Below are 25955 nucleotides of genomic sequence, written 5' to 3'. Positions count from 1 at the left end.
AACTCATGACCACCCTACTCTCTCCTTCCATATATCTGTATCTATATTTATATCTATATATTTATTATCTGTGTCTGTATTTATCCTGGGATCCAAAGAAAACTGTATGTTGGTGCAGGGTCACATACTTATTTCTAGTGTAAAGTGATAGATTCTTTCGGGACTTTAGAAAGTCTATTAAGGTCTCTATAAGGGACATTAAAAGAGATAACATAGGCAATAGGCATATAATAGAAATATAGAATGATATAATAGGTGGACTTTTGTGTCTGAATTCTTTCATTTGGCATATTTTCCAAGGTTCATTCATGTTGTAGGATGTATCGGTGCTTCATTTCTTGTTACTATTAATTAAAATTCCATTATATAGATGTGACACATTTTATTTGTCAATTCATCAGTTAATGGACAGTTGGGTTGTTTCTACCTTTTCACTATTATAAATAAGGTTGTTATGAACATTCATGTACAAGTTTTTGCATGGACATTTTCTTTTTTTTGTTTTTAATGTTTATTTATTTATTTATTTATTTATTTATTTTTTTTAATGTTTATTTATTTTTGAGACAGAGAGAGACAGAGCATGAACAGGGGAGGGGCAGAGAGAGAGGGAGACACAGAATCTGAAACAGGCTCCAGGCTCTGAGCGGTCAGCACAGAGCCCGACGCGGGGCTTGAAATCACTGACGTGAGATCACGACCTGAGCCGAAGTCGGATGCTTAACCGACCGAGCCACCCAGGCGCCCCATGCATGGACATTTTCATTTCTCTTGAGTATATATGTATGAGTGGAATTTCTGGGTCACATGGTAACTCTAAGTTTTAACCATCTGAGGCACCACTAGGAACTTTTCCAAAATGAATTCCATTTTACATTCCCACCAATAGTGTGTGAAGGTTGAAATTCCTCCTCATCTTCACCAACACTTTTTTTCTGTCTTTTTTATACCCATCCTAGTAGATGTGAATAATATCTCATTGTGCTTGTGAGGGGGCGGGCGGGGGACACAGAATCCGAAGCAGGCTTCAGGCTAGGAGCTGTCAGCACAGAGACCGACGTGGGGCTCAAACTCACAAACTGTGAGATCATGACCTGAGCCGAATGCTCAACTGACTGAGCCACCCAGGCGCCCCTTTTCTCCTCTAGCTTCTAGTGGTTTTCTGGCAACATTTGGTATTCCTTGATAGGTAGAAGAATCACCCCAATCTCTGCCTTCAAGAGAAGGCTTGTCTGTGTCCAACATTCTTTTTTACGAGAATACCAGCCACAGTGGATTAGAACCCACCCTAATGACCCCATTTTCACATGACTAATTATATCTGCAAAAAACCTATATCCAAGTAAGGTCACATTCTCAGGACTCAGTTGGGGTTAGGCCTTCAACATATGAGTTTTAAGGGGACGCAATTCAACCCATAACACTTGTATTCCTGTTATTATTCTATTTTTTGTTTGTTCGGTTTTTTGTATGCTACTCAGGATAGAAGTCATACATATTGTTTCTGAATGCCAGGATCTAATAAGCATTTAAAGTAAACATCATAAATTGGAGCTTGGGGGCCCAGTTTTTTCCATAGTCCTATTTTCTTTGGCCTGCACAGGACTGACAAAAGTAATAATAATCATTATTAGTTGACAATACTTAAAATTCGGTGGATTTCATGTAAGAAGCTGGATTCTTAACATTTCTCTCTCTTTTTAAAAAATTTTAGTTAGTTAACATATAATGCAATATTGGTTTCAGGAGTAGAATCCAGTGACCCATCATTTACGTACAACATTCAGTGTTCATCACAATAAGTGCCCTCCTTAGTACCCATCACCCATCCAGCCCATCTCCCACCCACCTTCCTCCATCAACCCATAGTTTATTCTCTATCATTAAGAGTATCTTGTGGTTTGTTTCCCTTTCTTCTCTTTTCCCCTTCCTTTCATATGTTCATTTGTCTTGTTTCTTAAATTCCACGTGAGTTAAATCATATGGTATTTGTCTTTCTCTGATTAACTTATTTCGCTTAGCATAATACATTCTGGCTCCATCCATATCATTGCAAATGGCAAAATTTCATTCTTTTTGATGGCTAATACTCCACTATATATATATAGTATATATACCTATATACACACACACACACACACACCAAATCTTCTTTATCTGTTCATCAGTTTATGGACAGTTGGGCTCTCTCCATAGTTTGGCTATTGTTGATAATGCTGCTATTAACATTGGGGTGCATGTACCCCTTTGAATCTGTATTTTGTATCCTTTGGGTAAATACCTAATAGTGCAATTGCTAGACTGTAGGGTAGTTCTATTTTTACTTTCATAAGGAACCTCCATACTATTCTCAGGAGTGTCTGCACCAGTTTGCATTCCCACCAACAGTGCATGAGGGTTCCCCTTTCTCTGCATCCTCACCAATACCTGTCATATCTTGCATTGTTAATTTTAGCCATTTTGACAGGTGCGAGGTGGTATTTCATTGTGTTTATTATTTTTTTTTGTTTTCCTGATGATGAGTGATGTTAAGCATCTTTTCATGTGTCTGTTAGCCATCTGGATGTCTTTTTTGGAAAAGTGTCTATGCATGTATTCTGCCCATTTCTTAACTGAGTTATTTGGGTTTTGGGTGTTGAGTTTGATACATTATTTATAGATTTTTGGTACTAACATTTATTAGTTATGCCATTTTCAAATATCTTCTCCCATTCTGTAGGATGCCTTTTAGTTGTGTTGATCGTTTCCTTCACTGTGCAGAAGATTTTTATCGTGAAGTCCCAATAGTTCCTGTTGGCTTTTGTTTCCCTTGCCTTCAGCGACATGTCTAGTAAGAAGTTTCTTCAGCTGAAGTCAAAGAAGTTTGCTACCTGTTTTATCCTGTAGGATTTTGATGGTTTCCTGTCACACATTTGGGTCTTTCATCCATTTTGAATTTACTTTTGTGTATGGTGTAAGAAAGTGGCCTAGTTTCATTCTTCTACATGTTGCCATCCAGTTTTCCTAACACCATTTGTTGAAAATACTTTTTCCCATTGGGTATTCTTTCCTGCTTTGTCAAAGATTAGTTGGCAGTATAGTTGTGGATCCATTTCTGGGTTCTCTGTTCTGTTCCATTAATCTATGTGTCTGTTTTTGTGCCAGTACCATATTGTCTTGATGCCTACAGCTTTGTAATACAGCTTGAAATCCAGAATCATGATGCCTCCAGTTTTGTTTTTCTTTTATAGGATTGCTTTGGCTATCTGGAGTTTTTTGTGGTTCCATACAAATTTTAAGATTTGATCTAGCTCTGTGAAAAATGCTGGTGGTATTTTGATAGGGATTGCATTAAATGTGTACATTGCTGTATGGAAACCAATTTGACAATAAATTATATTTAATATAAAAAATGTGTAGATTGCTTTGGGTAGTATGGACATTTTAATAATGTTTGTTCTTCCAATCCATGAGTATGGAATGCTTTTCCATTTCTTTGTGTTCTCTTCAATTTCTTTCATAAGTGTTCTATAATTTTCAGAGTATACATCTTTTACCTCTTTAGTTAGGTTTATTCCTAGGTATCTCATTGTGTTAATGCAATTGCAAATGAGATCGATTCCTTGATTTCTTTTTCTGCTGCTTTATTATTGGTATATAGAAATGCAACAGATTTCTGCACATTGATTTTATATCCTGCAACTTTGCTGAATTCATGAATTAATTCTAGCAATTTTTTAGTGGAGTCTTTCAGGTTTTCTACATAGAATATCATGTCATCTGCAAATAGTGAAAGTTGCACTTTTTCCTTGCCAATTTCGATGCCTTTTATTTCTTTTTGTTGTCTGATTGCTGAGGCTAAGACTTCTACAACTATATTAAATAGTAATGGGGAGAGTGGACATCCTTGTCTTATACCCGACTGTAGGAGAAAAGCTCTCTGTTTTTCCCTATTGAGAATGTTACTAGCTGTTGGTCTTTCATATATGGCCTTTATGATGTTGAGGTATGTTCCATATATCCCACCTTCTTGTGGGTTTTTATCAAGAAAGGATGCTGTGTTTTGTTAAATGCTTTTTCTGCATCTATTGACAGGATCATATGGTTCTTAGACTTTCTTTTATTAATGTAGGGTATCACATTGGTGGATTTGTGGATATTGAACCAGCCCTGCAGCCCAGGAACATATCCCACTTATCATGGTGAATAATTCTTTTAATGTACTGTTGAATTCAATTTGCTAGTATCTTGTTGAGAATTTTTGCATCCAGGTTCATCAGGTATATTGGCCTGTAATTCTCCTTTTTAGTGGAGTCTTTGGTTTTGGAATCATGGTAATGCTAGCTTTGCAGAATGAGTTTAGAAGTTTTTCTTCCATTTCTATATTTTGGAAGAGTCTGAGAAGAATGGGTATTAACTCTTCTTTAAATATCTGGTAGAATTCCCCCTGGGAAGCCAGAAATTGTTGATTACTGATTTAATTTTTTTGCTGGTTACACATCTGTTGAAATTTTTTATTTCTTCCTGTTTCAGTTTTGGTAGTGTGTGAGTTTCTAGGAATTTATCCATTTCCCCCAGATTGTCCTGTTTGTCGGCATATAATTTTTCATGGTATTCTTTTATAATTGTTTGTATTTCTGAGGTGTTGGTTATGATCTGTCCTCTTTCATTCTTGATTTTATCTATTTTGGTCCTTTCTCTTTTCTTTTTGCTAAGTCTGGCTAGGGGGTTATCAATTTTGTTAATTATTTCGAAGAACCAGCTCTTAGTTTCATCGATCTTTTTACTGGATTTTGTTCTATATCATTTATTTCTGCTCTAATCTTTATTGTATCCCTTCTTCTGCTGGCTTTAGTCTTTATTTGCTGTTCCTTTTCTAGCTTCTTTAACTGTAAAGTTAGATTGTCCATTTGGGTCCTTTCTTGCTTCTTGAGATAGACCTGAATTGCAATATACTTCCCTCTTAAGACTGCCTTTGCTGCATCCAAAAGGCTTTGGACTGTGATGTTTTCGTTTTCATTTTCTTTTTTCTTGTGGTTGACTTCAAGTTTCATAGCGTTGTGATCTGAAAATATGCATGGTATGATCTTGATCTTTTTGTACTTGTTGAGGGATGATTTGTGATTCAGTATATGATCTATTCTGAAGAATGTTCCTTGTGCACTCGAAAAGAATGTGTATTCTGCTGCTTTAAGATGAAATGTTCTGAATATATGTTAAGTCCATCTGGTCCAGTGTGTCATTCAAAGCCATTGTCTCCTTGTTCATTTTCAGCTTAGGTGATCTCTCCATTGTTGTAAGTGGGGTGTTAAAGTCCCCTATTATTATTGTATTATTATCAATGAGTTTATTTATGTTTGTTATTAATTGATTTATGTATCAATTATGATATAATGCCCTTCTTCATTTCTTATTTCAGTCTTTGTTTTAAAATCTAGTTTGTCTGGGGCGCCTGAATGGCTCAGTTGGTTAACCGTCAACCTTGGCTCACGTCATGATCTCACAGTTCGTGAGTTCGAGCGCCGCATCAGGCTCTGGGCTGACAGCTCAGAACCTGGAGACTGCTTCAGATTCCGTGTCTCCCTCTATCTGCCCTTCCGTTGCTTGCACTCTGTTTCTCGCATTGTCTCAAAAGTAAATAAACATTAAAAAAACTTAAAATCTAGTTTGTCTAGATATAAGAATGGCTACTCTGGCTTTCTTTTGATGTCCATTCACATGATAGATGGTTCTCCATAGCCTCACTTTTAAACTGTAGATATCTTTAGGTCTAAAATGAGTCTCTTGTAGGCAGAAAATTGATAGATCTTTTTTTTTTTTTATTCATTCTGCTACTCTATGTCTTTTGATTGGAGCACTTAATCCATTTACATTCAGAGTGATTATTGAAATTCATGAATTTAGTGCCATTGTGTTACCTGTAGAGTTGGTGTATCTGGTGATGCTCTCAGGTCCTTTCTAGTCTTTCTTGCTTTTGGTCTTTTTTTTTTTCCTCCACTCAGAGTCCCACTTCAAATTTCTTATCATGCTGGTTTAGTGGTCACAAACTCCTTTAGTTTTTGTTTGTGAAATTCTTTATCTCTCTAACAGCCTTGCTGGATAGAGTGTTCTTGGCTGCTTATTTTTTACATTCAGTATGTTGAATATATTTTGCCACACCTTTCTGACCTGCCAAGTTTCTGTGGACAGATATTCTGTAAACCTGGTCTGTCTTCCCTGGTAGGTTAAGGACTCCCCCCGCACCCCTCCTGGCTGCTTTCAGGATTCTTTCCTTGTCTGTGTATACTGTGAATTTGACTATGATATGTCTTGGCCATAGCCAGATTTTGTTGGATTTAATGGGAGTTTTCTGTGCTTCTTGGATTTTGATGTTTGTGTCTTTCCCCAGATTAGGGAAGTTTTCAGCTATAATTTACTCACATAATCCTTCTGCCCCCTTTTCTCTCTCTTCATCTTCTGGGACTCCTGTGATATAAATGTTATTATGTTTTAACAAATTGCTGAGTTCCTTAAGTCTGCCTTTGTGATCTCTAACCTTTGTTTCCCTCTTCTTTTCAGCTTCATTATTTTCCATAATTTTATCTTCTATGTCACTAATTTGTTCTTCTGCCTCATCCATCCTCATTTTTGTGGCCTCCATTTGGGTTTACATCTTCGTTATAGCATTTTTAATTTCAGCCTGACTAGATTTTAGTTCTTTTATCTCTGCATAAATGATTCTGTGGTGTCGTCTATGCTTTTTTTCAAGCCCTGCTAGTATCCTTATAATCATTGTTTTATTTATTTTAAAAGATTTTTTAAATGTTTATTTATTTTTGAGAGGGGGGAGGGGCAGAGAGGGAGACAGAATCTGAAGTAGGCTCCCCACTGTCAGCACAAAGCCCAATGTGGGGCTCAAACCCGCCAACCATGAGATCATGACCTGAGCCGAAGTCCAAGGCTCAACTGACTGAGCCACCCAGGCATCCCATAATCATTGTTTCAAATTCTAGTTCAGAGATCTTACTTACATCTGCATTGACCAAATACCTGGTCATCATTTCTTCCTGTTCTTTCTTTTGAGGTGAATTCCTCTATCTTGTCATTTTGGAGGAAGAAAAGACAACAATAATAGAATGAAATAAAAATGAAAAATAAAGGGAGCCAGATCCTAGGTGTGTTTTTGTCTGTTTGTTAAGAGAGGCTTGATAGAAAAAAAAAAAAGAAAAGAGGAAAGAGGAGAGAAAAAAATTTAATTTAAAATTTAAAAAATAAAAAGAATAATAAAATAAAATAAAAAAATTGTGCTTTTTCTGTATACAAGAAACAAAAGAAAAGAAAAACAACAACAGCAACAACAAAACAAAAACAGAAGGAACAACAAATGAACAAACAAACAAAAATGAAGCTAGATCCAGTTTCCCCTATAACTGAAACTTTGCAGCAGTCTGTGATCAGTAGACTAAGCTCAGGGAAGGGATCTGTGCTGGTCTTCTGCAGGAGGGGCCTCCAGGGCACAGTGGAGGTGGGGGGGTGCGGTTGACGGTAGGAGGGAGGCTTGGTGTAACAGCTCCATTCTCCACTTGGTGGCATTGTGTAGCTCACTGGAGTTGATTAGTGTTTGTGGGCTAATGGTGGAAATGCCTTCACCCCACTCCCTAGTCTCCAGAGTGTGAAGTTTGTACCTTCACAGATGTGCAGTTGCCTCTTTTGTCTCCCAGGCATCGGTCAGCTCCCTGCCTTCCCCCTGTCTCCCAGGTATCAGCCTACTAGGGAGTGCCTCCCTCCAGATTTTTATCTCAGGAATGGCTGTGTTTCAAAACCCCACACTTCAGATACCTCCACAGTTCCAGAGAAAAGGGTCTTGCTGCACTGTGGCCCACTTGTCCCAGGAAATGGTTGTACCATTATGCAGCAGTAGCAGCTCAGAGTTTGTGGTAAATTGCAACACATATCCTGCTCCAGGGTTTGCTACCCTCAGGCAGTGTCTGTTTTTATATGGGTGAATGTGGCAGTTTGATGGTGCCCACTGGGTCTCTTGCCCATGGGGAGACTGTATCACTTCTACTAAATGCACTCCAAGCTGGGGAACCCATTCTCCCTGTGCAACCCAGGGAATCCTCAGACCATGCTGCCCATTCCCAGGGTTCTGGCCTGCTTTCTCACCAGAGAACCACCAGGGAGGGGCTAACCTCTGAAACTTCAGACTCTGTGCTCCACTGTTTATAAAAACCTGGTGATAGTGAAACCTTCTCCTTTTCTTTTCCCCATGCTAAGCTTTTTTGCACAGTCCCCTGTGCATGTTTTTACTCTTTCTCTCTGTTTTCAGAGGGAAGAGTGCTTTTTTGCACAAACCCAATGTGCTGCTCTCTCTCCCTCTCTTTCTCCTCTCTGTGAAAATGCTTTCCTCCCCCTCTGCAGCACCACGGCTTATCTCTCCCCCATTTCACCTCACTGCACCATATACCTGCCACATTCTCTCCCTCAAATTATGTAGATTGTTCTGTTAATCCTCAGCTTGATTTCCTAGCTGTTCAAAATGGTTTGATATTGATCTAGCTGTGTTCAAGGGACAAGATCAGGGTTCCCTTATTACTCTGCCATCTTAACTCCTCCTCTCCTCTCTTAAGTTTCTTAAAAAACAGTAACAGAAGATTTAATTACAAGTATTACCATGTCAATTAGCTGGTGCTGTAATGGCTATGCCCTTTAGATGAGGCCTGTGCTATCCACTTTACCACCCATCATTCCCATTTAGCCTGCTTCGTTTTCTTAATTGTTTGCCTGTGGGTATTTGAGTATGAGACCTTGATTTAGAAGCTTAAGTCACGGTCTTCTATTAGCCTAAGAAAACCCGAACATATGTCTATGTATTGTTCATAATATCAATTGAAGCAAAATTTACCTATTTTGAACCTAATGACCCTTGACTCAGAAAATGAAGGACATTTGGATGTCAGACACTTTTGATTTCAAGGACTTTTGATCTTGATGTTTTAATTGCTATTTTAATCACATTCTACTTTAGATAATATACCTACTACCTAATAATGGTTTCACTTCAAGAAATACATGTAATTTTAGAGTTTTTATTCCATTTATAACAAATATTAGTAGACATAGCCTATATAAAATAAAACCAACCATAACTAAAAACCTACAGACAAAGAAATGAAGATTATAGAATCACATATATTTGGTAACATTAATAACAACAACAACAATAAAAGACCCTGAAAAAAATATTTTTGACCAAAATTCTACAGAAAAATTATCTCTTTTTCACATAATTTGAATGTGTGAGATTTGAGTTAAAAAATAATGGCCAATAAATAGAATTAAAAATAGCAGGCACTATTTGATATAGATTTTTCAACATTTTGATCCAACATTTTGATCAACAAAATGTTTAATGTAAGGTATACCAAGAAAATAATTAATTTTGATAAAAGTAATTTTAGTAAAATAAAAATTTTAATGGAAAATGTCCAAAACCAGTTTAATTATGCTTACATAGAAAACTGGACAAGGAAGTAAACTTTCTCAAGAACATGCTGAAAATTCATTGTGTTTGTATAATTTAGACGCCATTTTATATTTAAAATATTGGTCAGGGGGCACCTGGGTGGCTCAGTTAGTTAAGCATCTGACTTTGGCTCAGGTCATGATCTTGCTGTTCATGAGTTGGAGCCCTGTGTAGGGCTCTGTGCTGACAGATCAGAGCCTGGAGTCTGTTTCAGGTTCTGTGTCTCCCTCTCTCTGCCCCTGCCCCCCACCCCTCTCAAAAATAAATAAACATTAAAAAAAATTTTTTTAAATAAAATAAAATGTTAGCCAGGATCAAAATACCTATAGTTCAAAATGATGGAAATCCAAACTACAGTATCAAAATATTCTGCCATTTTAAGGACTTTGTCAATAATGGTATCTGATTGACTGAAGCCTGGTAAGTGAGTGCAGTGTTACCAAAAAGAATTTCAAAAACTGAAATTGTATAGAATTTGTTCAGTTTCTTGAAGGATGAAAATACGAAAAGGGGATGGATATAAGATCACATAATGCTGTAGGTTAGAAATATTCACTTGTGACTGCTGATAAGCCTATTTCTTCTTTCTCTCACTAAGAACACCAATCAGGATCCTCAGGCCTGGAAGATGAAAGACACTCCAGCCAACAAACTGTCCATTGCATGGCAGCTACCACAATATGCCTTGGTTACAGCTGGGGAGGTCATGTTCTCTGTCACAGGACTTGAGTTTTCTTATTCTCAGGTAAGTTTTTCCAAGTGAAAGTGGAGGTATATATATATTTCTCAGAGAAGGATGAGGTTTAATCCTAGCACTGCCTTAAATAGGTATGTGATCCTGGTCAAGACCTCTCTATTTTTCGGCCTTAGATTCCTTACATATGACCCTGAACAGAGAGTCATCTTGACTCCCAGGATCATGGCGGGCAGCATAGTAGGTGATGCTGTTTGGGATCTAGGAAAGGGTACTTTAGGAATGAGGACTGTGGGAGCGCCTGGTGGCTCAGTAGGTTGAGTGTCCAACTTCTGCTCAGGTCATGATCTTGCAGTTCATGAGTTGGAGCCCTGTGTTAGGCTCTGTGCTGACAGCTCAGAGCCTGGAGCCTGTTTCAGATTCTGTGCCTCCCTCTCTCTCTCTGCACCTCCCCACTCGGGATCTGTCTCTCTCTCTTTCAAAAATAAAAATAGATCACAAAAAAATTTTTTTTAAAGAATAAGGACTGTGAAGTCAAACTGGCCATGTTCAAATTCTGACTGTACAACCTATTGAAAAACTTGAGCAAGTTAATGATCTCTGATGCTATTTTTCTTTATGTATAAAATAAGAATACTGGTAGAATTTATCTCTTAGGGTATAATGAAGATTATATGGTATAATGAATTAAAATATTCAATTAAGAGCTCCATCTTATTTTTACTGTTAACATTATTTCCATGCCCTGAATCAAACACCACAGCTGAACTTGGGGGGGTGGGGCAGGAATTCAAATTTGGAAACTTTTGTGGGCAAAGTTTTCTGGATGCATGGGTCATATGGATGCTGTAGGGCGTTTGTTTACTCACAAACCTGTGTCCTCTTTAGGCTCCCTCTAGCATGAAATCTGTACTCCAGGCAGCCTGGTTGTTGACAGTTGCAGTTGGGAATATCATCGTGCTTGTTGTGGCACAGTTCAGTGGCCTGGTACAGGTATGGATCTGATGGAAGTAGGAACTTGTCTACCCATGGGTTCCCCTCCATGTTCCCTTTCTCCCTGTTCCCCTATCCCTTTGCCCCTCACATTTCCTACTCAGTGCTGTGGCATGAGATGGGCTAGATATAAACAGACATGGCCAGGAAAATAGACATATAAGAGTGGCAATAATGGCCATCATAGGCCCATGTGAGGAGACACCAGTGAACCCATTCTTCTTTTAGCAAACCTCTGCCTACACTGGTGATCCTGAATCAATCTGCTCATCCTACAAAGATCCATTTAATTTCAAGTTTCTCCACATTCATCTCTATATTTATTTCTTCCTGCAGTGGGCAGAATTCATTTTGTTTTCTTGTCTCCTGCTGGTGGTCTGCCTGATCTTCTCCATCATGGGCTACTACTACGTTCCTATAAAGCCAGAGGATTTACAGAAGCCAGCAGATAAGCAGATTCTCCATACCCAAGGAAACGTGATCAACCTGGAGACCAAGAAGACAAAGCTTTAATGGCTCCTTGGCCTCTGCCCAGACCCCAATCTCTGGCTTTGGTCTTGGCCATCATCCATCTTAAAGCATTTTTTTCTCCTACTTGGTCAGGGAATAGAAGTAGCATCATATCTGAGATGATCTCCTTCATTTTTGATAGAAGCAGTTCTAGGACTGGATTTTCCAGTACATTAAAGTACAAGTCCCCTGAGACTCTATGTCTCCCCATCAATTACTAAACTCTGTAAACATTGTGTAGTATTGCTGAAGCAGGCTAGGTGTTTCTAAATGTCCATTAAAAACACAAATGTATATTGAGATTAATTTCTGGGGTTATGCAAAGTTATGTAGGAATCCCTTTACTTGCCATTTAGAACTAATGACTCCATTCTTTGAGGTGCTGATTCTGGGGAAAAATTGCAGAATAACAGAAATGGTATTTCAAGTTTCTTCGTAAGCAACATACTTATACTATTACTAGGACCTCATGAATTAGTGTGTCTGGTGCAATCTCGTTCAGGGACTGGCCTGTCAGCTACCCAGGTTTGATAAGACCTTTTTAGTAAATTTTTCAGTACAGGTGGTAGGAGACAAATGACATTTTATTAATACACAGAAGAAATATATCTTTCTGATAATTATAGTATTTTATCTACTAACCAAAATACCTTTTCTTCATACTGGTAGATCTTTGGAGACCAAATTAAATATGCTAAGCATGGTTCTGGAAATCAAGAACAAGTATAACTTGTAAAAATCTTGGGGTGCCTGGGTGTCTCAGTTGGTTGAGTCTGACTCTTGATTAGGGTTCAGGTCAGGATCTCATGGTTCATGAGATGGAGTCCTGCATCAGGCTCTGCACTGAAGGCATGGAGCCTGTTTGGGATTCTGTCTCTCCCTCTCTCTCTCAAACATAAATGAATAAACTTCTTAGAAAAATAAATCCTGTTGAGCCATTCTTCTACAATGCACATTCTTCTTGGGACTACAATATTTCAGCTGGATTATGCCTTCCTGTGGACAGTTGTATAGACACTTATTATAATTTTCCAACCATACCTTTTCAATGTCATTGGGCCAGCTTTTTATTATAATTACATCATTTCTAGTTTATTGCAACAGATATTTAATAACAATAATATTTTTATGAATTCAACTTCCTTTTTTATTATCACCCTCTTCAGCTTCAAAGTAGTGGTCTGTTTTGATAATTTTTCCTATTTGTCTTTTCCTATAATTTTAATTTCTTTTTCCAATTTTTTATTTAAATTCTAGTTATTTAACATACAGTGTAATATTAGTTTCAGATGTAGAATTTAGTGATTCATCACTACATACACCACCGGGTGCTCATCACAAGTGCACTCCTTAATACCCATTGTCTATTTAATCCATTCTCCCACTCACCTCCCCTCTGGTAACCATCAGTTTGTTCTCTATAGTTAAGAGTCTGGATTGCCTCTCTTTCCCCACCCCCATGTTCATTTGTTTTGTTTCTTAAATTCCATATATAAGTGAAATCATATGGTATTTGTCTTTCTCTGACTTATTTCGCTTAGCATAATAATCTCGAGCTCCATCCAAATCATTGCAAATGGCAAGATTTCATTCTTTTTTAAGACTGAGTAATATTCCATTGTATATATGTACCACATCTTCTTGATCCATTCATTAGTTACATAATTTTTAAATGCTGTCTCTCCATTTAGGCCTTGGAATTTCTTGTTTATTAAAAAAGTTACAATAACACTCTTGGTTTAAGCTTATAAAATGGTGATGCTCAGTGGAGGGGGCTTGGTCCCATATAAAGATCCCATCAAAATCTGTAAGGGGATGACAAAAGTGGTAGAACACAAGGGTGTTTTTTTCTGTGTTAAAATGTCAAAAACATTACCTTGTACACAATGAATGAACCAGTGGACAGGCATGGGGATGTCATTATACTACTGTGCATTTCTAGGGAAAAAAGTTCAGAACCACAGTACTACAGAGCCTCACTTCTGCTGGTTTTGCTCCATTATTCTCATCTAGAACTGTGTTGAGTCTCACACAGTAAATGTAACAAATAAGAAAAGTTACTCCAGTTTCCCAAGTGTTACATACTTTAGTTTTACTGGCCATGATTTCAAAGATACTGAAGTGATAGTAACGCCATTCAGTTTCCCCAGATATCTTGCTGTGAACCTGACCCTACTTCTTCAGAAGATATTGTTTGTTTTTGAGCAGCCTTAACTCAATCTCCTCTATGAAATATTGTTTAAGGAGAAGTTAACAGTGCTCTGTGAATAAAAGTTTCTGTGGACAAATACATTTTGGGAATGAGGCATATTATATCCTCTTCCATAGTAAAGATTCTGAGAAATCCTGCAGTAAAGACAAAGTAAAAACACTTTGTTTAGCCAAAATGGTATAGTAATCTGCAAAACAATGGTTTGGGGGAAAACTGTGGTAGGCAGTTCTTCCTTATGCTGAACTAAAACCTTCCTCTCTCAAACCTCCTACCATTGCCTCTTTCATATGGCAGAACTTTTGCCAATTGGGGAGAACTTTTATGTCTCCTCTTCGATCATCAAGTGAGTGTACATCAAGTTAAAGATTCTCAGCTCCTTTAATTCCTTTAATGGGTTTTCACAGGGCACAGTCCAGCCCTTTCAACATTCTTTTTTACCTCTTCTGAGAAATGTATTTTGCCTGAAATGTAGCAGTGGCTCAGAAGCCTTCTTAACATGATACCTGGAGCCAAATACACTACCAGAAGTGGTCTGACTAGAGGAAATAAGACCTGCCTTTCTGTAAACAATATACTTCAGTTAATACAACCTTTGGTAATATTAGATGTTTTTGGCAACTCTACCATGATATATGCTCATATTCCAACCAGATGGTTGGCTAAAATATCCAATTTTTTAAAAGAGCTATTATTTATCCAAAAACATCTTTGAGTTTCACCATGTGCCATTCACCAAGTTAGGTATTGGAAAAACAAAAGTGAATAATCTACTATACCTATATGAAAGGTTACCTCACTCATCTTGACTGACTGTCAAGAGCCTAGAAAGAACAGAGGCCTTGAGGAAGTTATGGTATATTGAGGAAGAACAAGACGGGCAATATTACAGGGCTCCAATAAGGTAGAAAGTGGATGCAGTCAGAAGAAGCTAATGACCAGATGATGTGGGGCCTTGTGACTACAATAAGACCTTTTGATGTTACTGTTTTTTTTTAAATTTATCTATTTAAATTCAAGTTAGTTAACATACAGTATAGTATTGGTTTCAGGAGCAGAACCCAGTGATTCATCACTCACATATAATGCCCAGAGCTCATCCAGCAAGTGTCCTCCTTAATGCCCATCACCCATTTAGCCCATCACCCCGCCCACCTCCCCTCCAGCAACCCTCAGTTTGTTCTCTGTATTTAAGAGTCTTTTAGGGTTTGCCTCCATCTAAGTTTATATCTTATTTTTCCTTCCCTTTCCCTATGTTCATCTGTTTTGTTTCTTAAATTCCACATATGAAATCATATGATATTTGTGTTTTTCTGACTGAATGATTTCACTTAGTATAATACACTCTAGTTCCATCCTCATCAACATAAAAAGCTTCTACACAGCAAAGGAAACAATCAACAATGGAATGGGAGAAAAAATTTGCAAATGACACATCTGATAAAGGATTAGTGTCCAACATCTACAAAGAACTTACCAAACTCAACACCCAAAAAAACAAATAATCCAATGAAGAAATGGGCAGAAGACATGAATAGGCATTTTGATGTTATTCTAAGTGAGATGTGAAACTGTTGGAGGTTTAGAACATGGGAATGACATAATCTGACTTTATATTTAGGATAACGCTGGCTGCTAAGAGGAGAATTGTCCATAGGCAGGAAGGAATAGAAGCAGGGATTCCAATGAGAAGACTTTCATAATAGTCCAGGCAAAAAAAAAAAAAAAAATGTTACTTGGACAGGGTGGTAGCAGTGAAGGTGGGAAGAAATGGTTTGACTTGGGATTTAACTTAAGGTAGGACTGAAATGATTTGAGTATGGCTTGCATATATGGTTTGAAAGAAATAAATCAATGCTGACTTTTAGATTTGGAGACTTGAGTAATGAGGATGAATGATGGTGCAATTTGGGGGGAGTAGGAAGACTAGGGTTAAGAACAGGTGTGAGGGGGCGCCTGGGTGGCGCAGTCGGTTAAGCGTCCGACTTCAGCCAGGTCACGATCTCACGGTCCATGAGTTTGAGCCCCGCGTCGGGCTCTGGGCTGATGGCTCAGAGCCTGGAGCCTGTTTCCGATTCTGTGTCTCCCTCTCTCTCTGCCCCTCCCCCGTTCATGCTCTGTCTCTCTCTGTCCCAAAAATAAATAAACGTTGAAAAAAACAAAAACAAAAAAAAAAAAAAACAGGTGTGAGGTATAAAGTAACTAAGACTTTTTGTTTTGTCAATGTTGAACTTCAGCACCAATTTGGTGTCCAGTTGGAGATGTTGAGCTGGCAGTTTCATGAATCTGAAGTTTAGTTAAGAGGCTGGAGCTGGAGATATAAACTTCAGAGTCTTTAGCATATAAATGGTATTTAAAGCAATGATACTGGATGAGATAACATATGAAGTGAATGTATGTAGGGGAGAGGTTCAAGGGCTAGCCCTGGGATTTTCAACATTAGAGGTCAAGAAGAGTAGGAGTCTGGACTTTATATTAAAAGCTGTAGTTATCAGGGGTGCCTGGGTCGCTCAGTCGGTTAAGTGTCTGACTTCAGTTCAGGTCATGATCTTGTGGTTCGTGGGTTCAAGCCACACGTTGGGCTCATGTGCTGACATCTCAGAGCCTGGTACCTGCTTCAGATTCTGTCTTCCTCTCTGCTCTCCACCCTTCCCCACCCCCACTCACACTTTGTCTCTCAAAAATAAATAAACATCAAAAAAAGCTGTAGTAATCAAAACAGTATAGTACTGGCACAAAAATGGATACATATATCAGCAGAACAGAATAGAAAATCCAGAAATAATAATTATATGGTCAAGTAACCTTCGACAAAGCAGGAAACAAAATCCAATGGGAAAAGACAGTCTCTTCAACAAATAGTGCTGGGAAAACTGGACAGCAACATGCAAAAGAATGAAACTTGACCACTTTCTTACACCATACACAAAAATAAACTCAAAATGGATTAAAGACCTAAATGTGACACCTAAAACTATAAAGATCCTAGAAAAGAGCACAGGCCAGTAATTTCTCTGACATTAGCCATAGCAACTTTTTCCTAGATAGGTCCCCTGAGGCAAGGGGAAAAAAAGCAAAAATAATCAATTGGGACTATATCAAAATAAAAAAGCTTCTGCACAGTAAAGGAAGCCATCAACAAAACTAAAAAACGACCCATGGAATAGGGAGAAGATATTTGCAAATGACATATCTGGTAAAGTGTTAGTTTCCAAAATCTATAAGGAACTTGTAAAACTCAACACCAAAAGCCCACAAATAATCCAATTAAAAAATGGGCAGAATACATGAAGACATTTCTCCAAAGAAGACATACAGATGGCCAACAGACAAATGAAAAGATGCTCATCATTAGAGGAAAAACTACAATGAGATATCATCTCATACCAGTCAGAATGGCTAAAATCAAGAAACACAAGAAACAACAGGTGTTGGCGAGGTTGTGGAGAAAAAGGAACCCTTGTGGGGTTTTGGTGGGAATGCAAACTGGTGCAACCACTGTGCAAAACAGTATGAAGTTTCCTCAAAAAGTTAAATATAGAACTACCCTGCAATCCAGCAATTGTGCTACTATGTACTTACCCAAAGGATACAAAAACACTAATTCAAAGGGATGTATGCACCCTGATGTTTATAGCAGCATTATTAACAATAGCCAGGATATGGAAGCAGCCCAGCCAGTGTTCATTGATTGCTGAATGGATAAAGACTAAGTGGTATATAGATACAATGGAATATTATTCAGCCATAAAAAAGAATGAAATCTTGCCACTTGCAAGGACATGTATGGGGCTAGAGAGTAAAATGCTAAGTGAAATAAGTCAGTCAGAAAAAGACAAATAGCATATGACTTCATTCATATGTAGAATTTAAGAAAAAACAAACGTGGAGAGAGGGGAGAGAAAAACCAAGAAACAGACTCTTAACTTTAGAGAACAAATTGACAGTTACCAGAAGGGAGGTAGGTGGGGGGATGTGTTAAATAGGTGATGGGGATTAAGGAAGGCACTTGTGATGAGTACCAGGTGTTGTATGCAAGTATTGAATCACTAAATTCTACACCTGAAAATAAATTTATACTGTATGTTAATTGGAAATTAAATTAAAACTTGAAAAGAAAAAAACAACATACATTTAGAAACACATAAAAGAATAAAATAAAAAACACTTCATTGCTCTCTGTTTACTCTAAAGATAAACTTCTAATTCCTCAACAAGGCCATCTGACTTGGCCCTTATTATAGAGTTTATTATAGTAGCAAGTGCCTCCTGCTATGACTGTTGATTTGTCTACTTCTATTATACCTATCTGGGCTCATCCCTGCCATCAGCCCTTGTCAAGTTGCACACCCTGCCCCTTCCAATCTTACTACATTTTACTACAATGTAAAATTTTACTTCATTTCCAATTTTACTTCCAATTTTACTACATTTATAGATCAGTTTGGAGACAGCTGGCATATTTACCATAGTGAGTCTTCCAAACATTGAATCTCTCTCTCTCTCCTTTAATGTCCTTCCTTCTACTTACTTTGGGTTTAATTTGCTTTTCCATTTCTAATTTCTTTTTTTTTTTTTAATTATTTAAAGTCAAGTTAGTTAACATACAGTAAAGTCTTGGCTTCAGGAGTAGAACCCAGTGCTCCTCCTAAAAAGTGCCGTCCTTAATGCCCATCACCCATTTAACCCATCCCCCTTTCCAGCAACCCTTAGTTAGTTCTCTGTATTTGAGAGTCTCCTATGGTTTGCCTCCCTCTCTTTTTTTATCTTCCCCTTTTTTTCTTCCCCTTCCCCTATGTTCATCTGTTGAGTCTCTCAAATTCCACATATGAGTGAAATCTTATGATATCTTTCTCTGACTTATTTCACTTAGCAGAATGCACTCTAGTTCCATCCACATTGTTGCAAATGGCAAGATTTCATTCTTTTTCATCACTGAGTAGTATTCCATTGTATGTACGTACCACATCTTCTATATCCATTCATCAGTCGATGGATGTTTGGGCTGTTTCCATAGTTTGGCTATTGTCGATAGTGCAGCTATAAACATGTGCTCCTTCAAATCAGCATTTTTGTATCCTTTGGATAAATACCTAGTAGTGCAATTGCTGGGTCATAGGGTAGTTCTATTTTTAATTTTTTGAGGAATCCCCATACTGTTTTCCAGAGTGGCTGCACCAGTTTGCATTCCCATGAACAGTGCAAAAGAGTTCCCCTTTCTCTGCATCCTCGCCAACATCTGTTTTTTCCTGAGTTGTTAATGTTAGCCATTCTGACAGGTGTGAGGTGGTATCTCATGGTGGTTTTGATTTGTATTTCTCTAATGATGAGACAATTTATTCTCATTCTCTCTTCTTTTTATAATTTGTGTATTTAGGATAGTAACGTTTTTAACATCATTAACTTCCTTTAATTATAACTTGAGGTGCAACCTGTTAGTTTTGCTTTTTATTTTGTCTCTATCCTATAACTCTCCATATTCATCATATTTGTCCTTTGAAATCCCATTCAAATGTTACTACTTTTATGAGGCCTTCTCTGATACATCACTGAGATACACATGATTGTTGCAACCTCTCAGGTTCAGTAGTGATCTATTTGTTAATTGATGGAAGACATTCTCATCATTTTCTGCCTTGTAGTATAAGTGTATGGTATTGTTTTATTTCCTCTGCTCAACTGTAGGATCCTATCAGTTTTTATATGTTGTATTTTCTTTCATTACAGTCAAGTTTAATATACTTTCTCATTTCCTTTGTGATTTATTCATTGACCTACAGGTTGTTTATGAGTGTATTGCTTAATTTTAAAACATCTGAAGATAGTCTATATTATGCTTTTGTTATTAATGTCTACTTTAATTTCATTGTCATAAGAGAATATATTTGTAAATGAAATGAAATCCTGTGAAATTTGTTGAGGCTTGTTTTACAAACCAGCATTCAGTCCAGGTCAATTTTATTTTACTTTATTTTATTTTTCAACGTTTTTATTTATTTTTGGGACAGAGAGAGACAGAGCATGAACGAGGGAGGGGCAGAGAGAGAGGGAGACACAGAATCGGAAACAGGCTCCAGGCTCTGAGCCATCAGCCCAGAGCCTGACGCGGGGCTCGAACTCACGGACCGCGAGATCGTGACCTGGCTGAAGTCGGACGCTTAACCGACTGCGCCACCCAGGCGCCCCAATCCAGGTCAATTTTAGTAAATAGTGCATGCACACTATTAAAAAAATACATTCTGTCAATATCAGAGGCAATGTTCCTTATTTGTCACAGCAAATGGCTCCTGCTATGATTGTAGATTGTCTATTTCTGTCTAATTTTGCTTTATATATTTTGAAACTATGTTGTGGGTGCGTATAGAATTATGGTGAATTGATTTTTTTTATTATTATGCCATGTCCCTCTTTATCTCTACTAAAGCTTATTGCCTTAAAATCTACTGTATCTAATATTAATATAGCTAAAGCTATTTTCTTTTAGTTAATATTTACATGGGATAATTTTTTCCATGCTTTTACTTTCCATCTTTCTTTGGCTTTACCCATAAGGTGTGTCCCTTGTAGGCACCATATGTTAAAAAAAACAAAAAGTCTGGTGTAAGTCTTCCAATTGGAATTTTTAGTCTATTTATATTTAATACAACTATTGGTATATTTAAGTTTTATCTACGATCTTTTTAAATTTTTTTATTTTCTATTCAACTAGTCTGTACTATATCTTTTTTGTTTTCCTTTTCTGCTTTCTTTTTCATCAAATATTTTTTGTTCCATTTTCCCCACTATTAGCTTTTACTGGCTGTACATTCTTTTCTTTTTTTATTTAGTGATTATCTTTGGGATCATTACATACACCCTGGGCTTTTTACAGTAAATATACATGATTAGTGTAACCACTACCATGGCAATGGTTAGAATTTAGAGCACTGTAATTCCATTTACTCTCTTCTACATTTTGTGTTATTGTTTTTATGCATTTTAATTCTGTATATATGTTGGCTCTCACAAGACAATATTATTGTTGTTTCATACACTCAATAATCATTTAGATTTATTCACATATTTACTCTTTCTGTTTTCATTCCTTCCTGCATTTCCTGCTTTAATCTGTGATCATTTTCCTTCTTCCTGAAGAAATTTTTAGTGCAACTCTTCTGTGGATGTATTCTTAGTTTCTGTTTGTCTGAAAAAAAATACTTCTCTACTTTTGAAGGATATTTTTGTTGTGTGTTTTGGGGGTTCACATTTCTAGATTAGTGGTTATTTTCTTTCACATTTTATATTCTGGCTTCCATCATTCTGTTTAAAAAGTCAGCACCAAATCAAATAAGAATTGCAGGAAATAGGGGTGCCTGGGTGGCCTAGTTGGTTAAGCATCTGACTTCGGCTCAGGTCCTGGTCTCACGGTTCATGAGTTCTAGCCTCACACTGGGCTCTGTGCTGACAGCTTGGAGATTGGACCCTGCTTTGGATTCTGTGTCTTCCTCTCTCTCTGCCCTTCCCCCACTCACTTTCTGTCTCTCAAAAATAAATAAATGTTAAAAAAAAAGAATTGAAGGAAATATTCCCTCCCCAGCTATAAATTTTTTTTTTAAATATTGGTTTTTATTGGTGTTAATGTGCCAAGATGTGATTTTTTAATGTTCATCCTGCTTGGGGTTTGCACGACTTCATGAATCAGTGACTTGATGTCTCACATCAATTTTTTAAAAATTTTAGCCATTATCTCTTCAAATATTGCCTCTGTCCTATTGTCTATTTCTCTCTGTATCTGTTTCTGTGTTTACTTCTGTCTCTCCCTCTCTCTCCTTCTCCCACTCCCTCTTCTTCTCTTTCCTTTTTTTTTTTTCTTCTTCCTGTCTCTTTATCTCTCCTTCTGGGACTCAAATTTATTGAAACTAGAATATCTCATGCTATTCTTTATGTTTCTTCTGTTATTTTCTATATTTTAAAATTATTTTTCCTCTCTGTGATAAAAGCTGCTGCTGAAGAAAACTGACCTGACTTGGAACATCTCAGAAAAGCTCTATGCCTTGGTATTGTTGAAAAGAATATCTAACCAGAAGCAATATGGTCAAAGTCAGCATCACAGTTGCCTAGGGGTACACTACAGGTTGAAGCAGCAAGAGACCAGCCAAATATTTTAAAAGAAAACCTGGGGAACAAGAGAGCCATAAGGAACTTTGGAAAGCCCATTCCATTTTTCTTTCTTCTTTCCTGAATTCCCAAACCTCCTTCTGTTATCACTTCCTTTCTGTTTAGAGAACTTCCTTTAGCCATTCTTACTGGTAGGTTTGCTGGTGACAAATATTCTTAGTTTTTCTTTTTCTTTTTCTTTTTCATTTGAGATTACCTTTATTTTCCCTTCATTCCTGAAGTATATTTTTCCTGGATATAGAAATAGGGTTAACAGTTCTTCTCTTTCAGCAAGCACATGGAAAATGTTGCATTAGTTCCTTCTGGCCTCCATAGTTTCAGATAAAAATTTGCTGTCCAAGACATGGGGGTTGTCATTGCCATGGGATCTAAACCATACATCCTGGGCATAATCACTCTGTATAATCAATAAATTGTTTAATACATCAAAAAAACTGCTGCCACTTGAACCATTCTTCTATTATAGACAATGCATAATTTCTTTGTAACTGCTTTCGTTATTTTTTTCTTTGTTTCTGGTTTGTTTGTTTGATGTTTGATTATGATGTGTTGTGGCCTGGATTCCTTCCTTTTGGTTTCTGCTTTTTGTGGTTCACTAACCTTCTTAAATCTGTAAGTTTATCCCTTTTATCAAATTTGGAAATTTTACAGCCTTTGAATAGTTCTTTGAATATTTTGTCAGTCTCATTCTCTTTCTCTTGTGTTTCTGGGATTCTGATGACATGAATGTTAGATAGTTTGGTATTGTGCCACAGACCCCTGATGCTCTGGCTCATTTGTTGTCGTTCAGATTGGATAACTTTTATAATCTATTCTTTTATTAATCTTCTTTCCTCTGTCATCTCTAATCTACTATTAGCACATCTAGTGAGTTTTATTTCATTTATTGTAATTTTCAGTTTTAAAATTTCTCTTTCTTTTTTCATAGCTTTATTTCTTTGCTGAAACTTTCTATTTTTTTTATTTGTTTCATGAGTGTAATTGTTAGCTGAAACATTTTTATAATTGCTGCTTTACAATCCTTGTCAGATAATTCCAACATCTGAGTCATCCCATTGGCATCTGCTGTCTTTTCTCAATCGAATTTTAATTGTCCTGTTCTTAGGATGATGAGTGAATTTCAACCATATCTTGTACATGTGTGTATTATGCTAGATTATGGTTATCATTTAATCTTTTTCTTCTTTGGTAAGAAGTCACACTTTTTAGATGACTCAGGAAAGTGGAGGTGGATGTTCAGCTCCCCACTAGGTCCTCTGACACCTTGCTGGCAAAAGTGGAGTACCAACTGGCACCAACTCATTGCTTCTGGGTTTCAGTGGAAGTCTACTCCCTGCTGGGTCCCACTGATGCCAGAAGGGAGATCAGTGTGTCAACTAGCACCACTTCACACTTCCCTCTTCCACCTCATTGCTACTGGATGAAGGTGGGTGTGGAAGTTCAACTCTCTGCTGAATGCCAATTAAACTGAGGATAGGGAGGTCGGGAGGACAGAGAAGGTGGAGGGTCAGTGTGCATCACTTCATTCCACCTCATTACTGCCTGGTAGAAATAGAAGTTCAGCTCCTCCCACTAGGCCCTGTTGACAGGGGGCAGGAAGAAAGAAGGGTGCTGACTAGCACCCTTCTTTGAATCATCTCTTTTTGCCTCTTAGTTGTGGGTGAGAATTGGAAGCTCAGCTCTTTGCTTGGTCATGCTGATGCTACCCCAATGGTGGAACTGGAGTACTGCTTGCTATCACTGTTTGATCCCATGGACACCAGCATGGTGAGGGATTCAGAATGCTATCATTGGTTGAGGAATGAAAGTTCAGCTTCCTGCTCAGTCCCACAGACAACTGTAGTAGACTTTTGCCATTGGTATTTGGCCGGAATAAGGTGGATATTGTCAAAATGTTTCATGTTCTGCTACACTGCTCTTTTTCCAGTTCTTTGGCTAGGGGGAATAGCCACTATGTAGTACATCTTTGGCTGTACCTGTTGGCAGTTTCAGCTATAGGCTTCTCCAGCCTCCTGTACCAGAAATACAGGAAACAAGAAAGAAACCCAGGGAATTCACCACCATTCCCAAGATCCCTAGGCACTTCACCTTTCTCTTTCTACCTTTCAGAGTCTCCCTATGTTTGCAATGTTATGTCCAAAATTTTTTAGTTGTAAGAGGGAGGACTAGAAAGGGATGTGGCTACTCCTTCTTGTCCAGAACCACAAATCCTAAATTGTTCTTAAAGGTGCATTATAAATAAATAAATAAATAAATAAATAAGAACCAAGGATTTTTTGGTTATTCTCCTACTGCAGTATATTTTCCCTCCAGTTTTATTGAGAAATAATTGACATACAGCACTATATAAGACATACAGCATGATGGTTTGATTTACATATATTATTAAGTGATTACCACAATATGTTCAGCTAACATCCATCTCCTCATATAGATACAATAAAAAGAAAATAAACAAAAGAAAGGAAAAGAAAAGAAAAATTGTCTTGGGATGAGACCACATAGGATTTGCCCTCTTAACTACTTTTTTATGTATCATACAGCAGTGTTAGCTACAGTCATCATGTTGCACGTGACACCCCTAGTACTTATTTCATATAACTGGAAGTTTATACCTTTTGATCAGCTTCTTCCACCTTCATTCCTTTTTTTAAAATAAAGTGATTCCTGTGAACTTACTTTCTAAAAACATAAATACAATGATTTCGGTTTTGTTTTATTGACCTTTTTTTTCTATGTGTAGCTTGAGTAGTGGCATGTTGTCTACTTCCATGGCTGGGCCATGACAAAGCCAACCCAATCTACTTTTAAGACGCCGGATTTCTGCTTTGCTCTGGAGTCTTCTGAAACACGAGGACCTCTAGAAGAGGCAGATTTAGTAGTCGCTAATGATGAGTTCCTTATTGCTCTAGTTAGGGAGGCAGCTTTGTATCATTATTAGAAGGAACATGGACTCTGGAGTAGCAAACTCTAGTTTGAATCTCTATTCTATTTACTACTATAGGACCTTTGGCAAGATTTCTGAAGAGTCATAATACCTTAATAGAGTTTCTGAGAGAATAAAATAACATGTGCAAAGCATTGAGAAGGACATAGTAGGCACTCCATAAATACTACCATCTACTCTGTTAAGTTTAATGAGTAGGGAAGAAAGTTCAGATCTTCAGTAATTTAGAATTTGTTGTTGTAGACTTACCTTGGGCTAAGTCCATCTATGACCTCTTCAATATTCAATTATAGAAACTCAAAAGGAGCCAGAATTCTAATAATGAAGCAGAGAAGGCTCTGAGCCCATGGTATTAAATTCCCTGAAGACAAGGACCATATCAATATTTCTTTTACATTCTCCACAGAATCCTCCCTACGTAAACCTCTCAGAGAAATTTTCTAGCCACAACCCAGATGAGGGCAAGCCCTAGGTACTAATTGACTCTGCCATCTTTAGAGATTGGACCAAGAATGGACATTAGCCCAAGTAGGATTCATGAGTTGAGAATTTAGAATTGAGACAAAGGTATAGAGAATCAGTCACATGCTATAGGACACTCAAACTGTAGGGTCTATAGGTTGTTGGGGGATTGGGTGGACACCATGGAACCTTTTGTGTAAGCCAAAGTTAGGGTGAAATTAGAATCCTGTAAAAGAAGGTGGTCAGCAAAGCAGACAGATAAGCAAGTATCAAAAGAAATGCTGAAGTGGGAGGACACACAGCTTGAAACAGAGACAAAAACAAACAAGGAGACAGATATTCAGAGAAAAGTAAAGAAGATAAGGGGATAGGATATCAAATGAGAAAGAATGGAACCCAGGAATGGAATGGTCACCCTAAAAGGATTCAGATGACTACAATGTCTGTTAACTGGAAACACCACTGAGGCCCTGTTGCCAGCAAAAGCAGTCCCTTTACC

The 25955-nt window shown here is 37.5% G+C and overlaps 1 protein-coding gene and 1 long non-coding RNA gene across 4 annotated transcripts in view; both read left to right on the top strand.

Annotated features, from left to right (window-relative positions):
- The window catches only part of SLC15A2 (solute carrier family 15 member 2), a 72290-nt gene that overhangs the window by 23592 nt on the left and 22743 nt on the right, over positions 1-25955 (top strand). The window contains exons 20-22 of one of the 3 annotated variants that reach the window (XM_086675276.1): positions 10083-10229; positions 11067-11171; positions 11595-12606. In XM_086675276.1, the coding sequence (XP_086531402.1) occupies positions 10083-10229; positions 11067-11171; positions 11595-11684 (342 nt within the window). In that variant the 3' untranslated portion in view covers positions 11685-12606. Of the gene's footprint in view, positions 1-10082; positions 10230-11066; positions 11172-11507; positions 12607-25955 lie in introns of those variants that run through there. The other 2 variants (XM_025913149.2, XM_086675277.1) reach the window with 2 other exon arrangements.
- Positions 19681-20136, top strand: LOC147577420 (uncharacterized). Its single transcript, XR_015240276.1, has 2 exons — positions 19681-19841; positions 20084-20136. It is a non-coding gene; the product is annotated as an uncharacterized LOC147577420 (long non-coding RNA).

Source organism: Puma concolor, chromosome C2, assembly GCF_028749965.1.
Source record: "Puma concolor isolate L17-30 chromosome C2, mPumCon1.1.hap2, whole genome shotgun sequence".
Classification (NCBI taxonomy): domain Eukaryota; kingdom Metazoa; phylum Chordata; class Mammalia; order Carnivora; family Felidae; genus Puma; species Puma concolor.
This window is presented reverse-complemented; position numbering and strand designations above follow the sequence as displayed.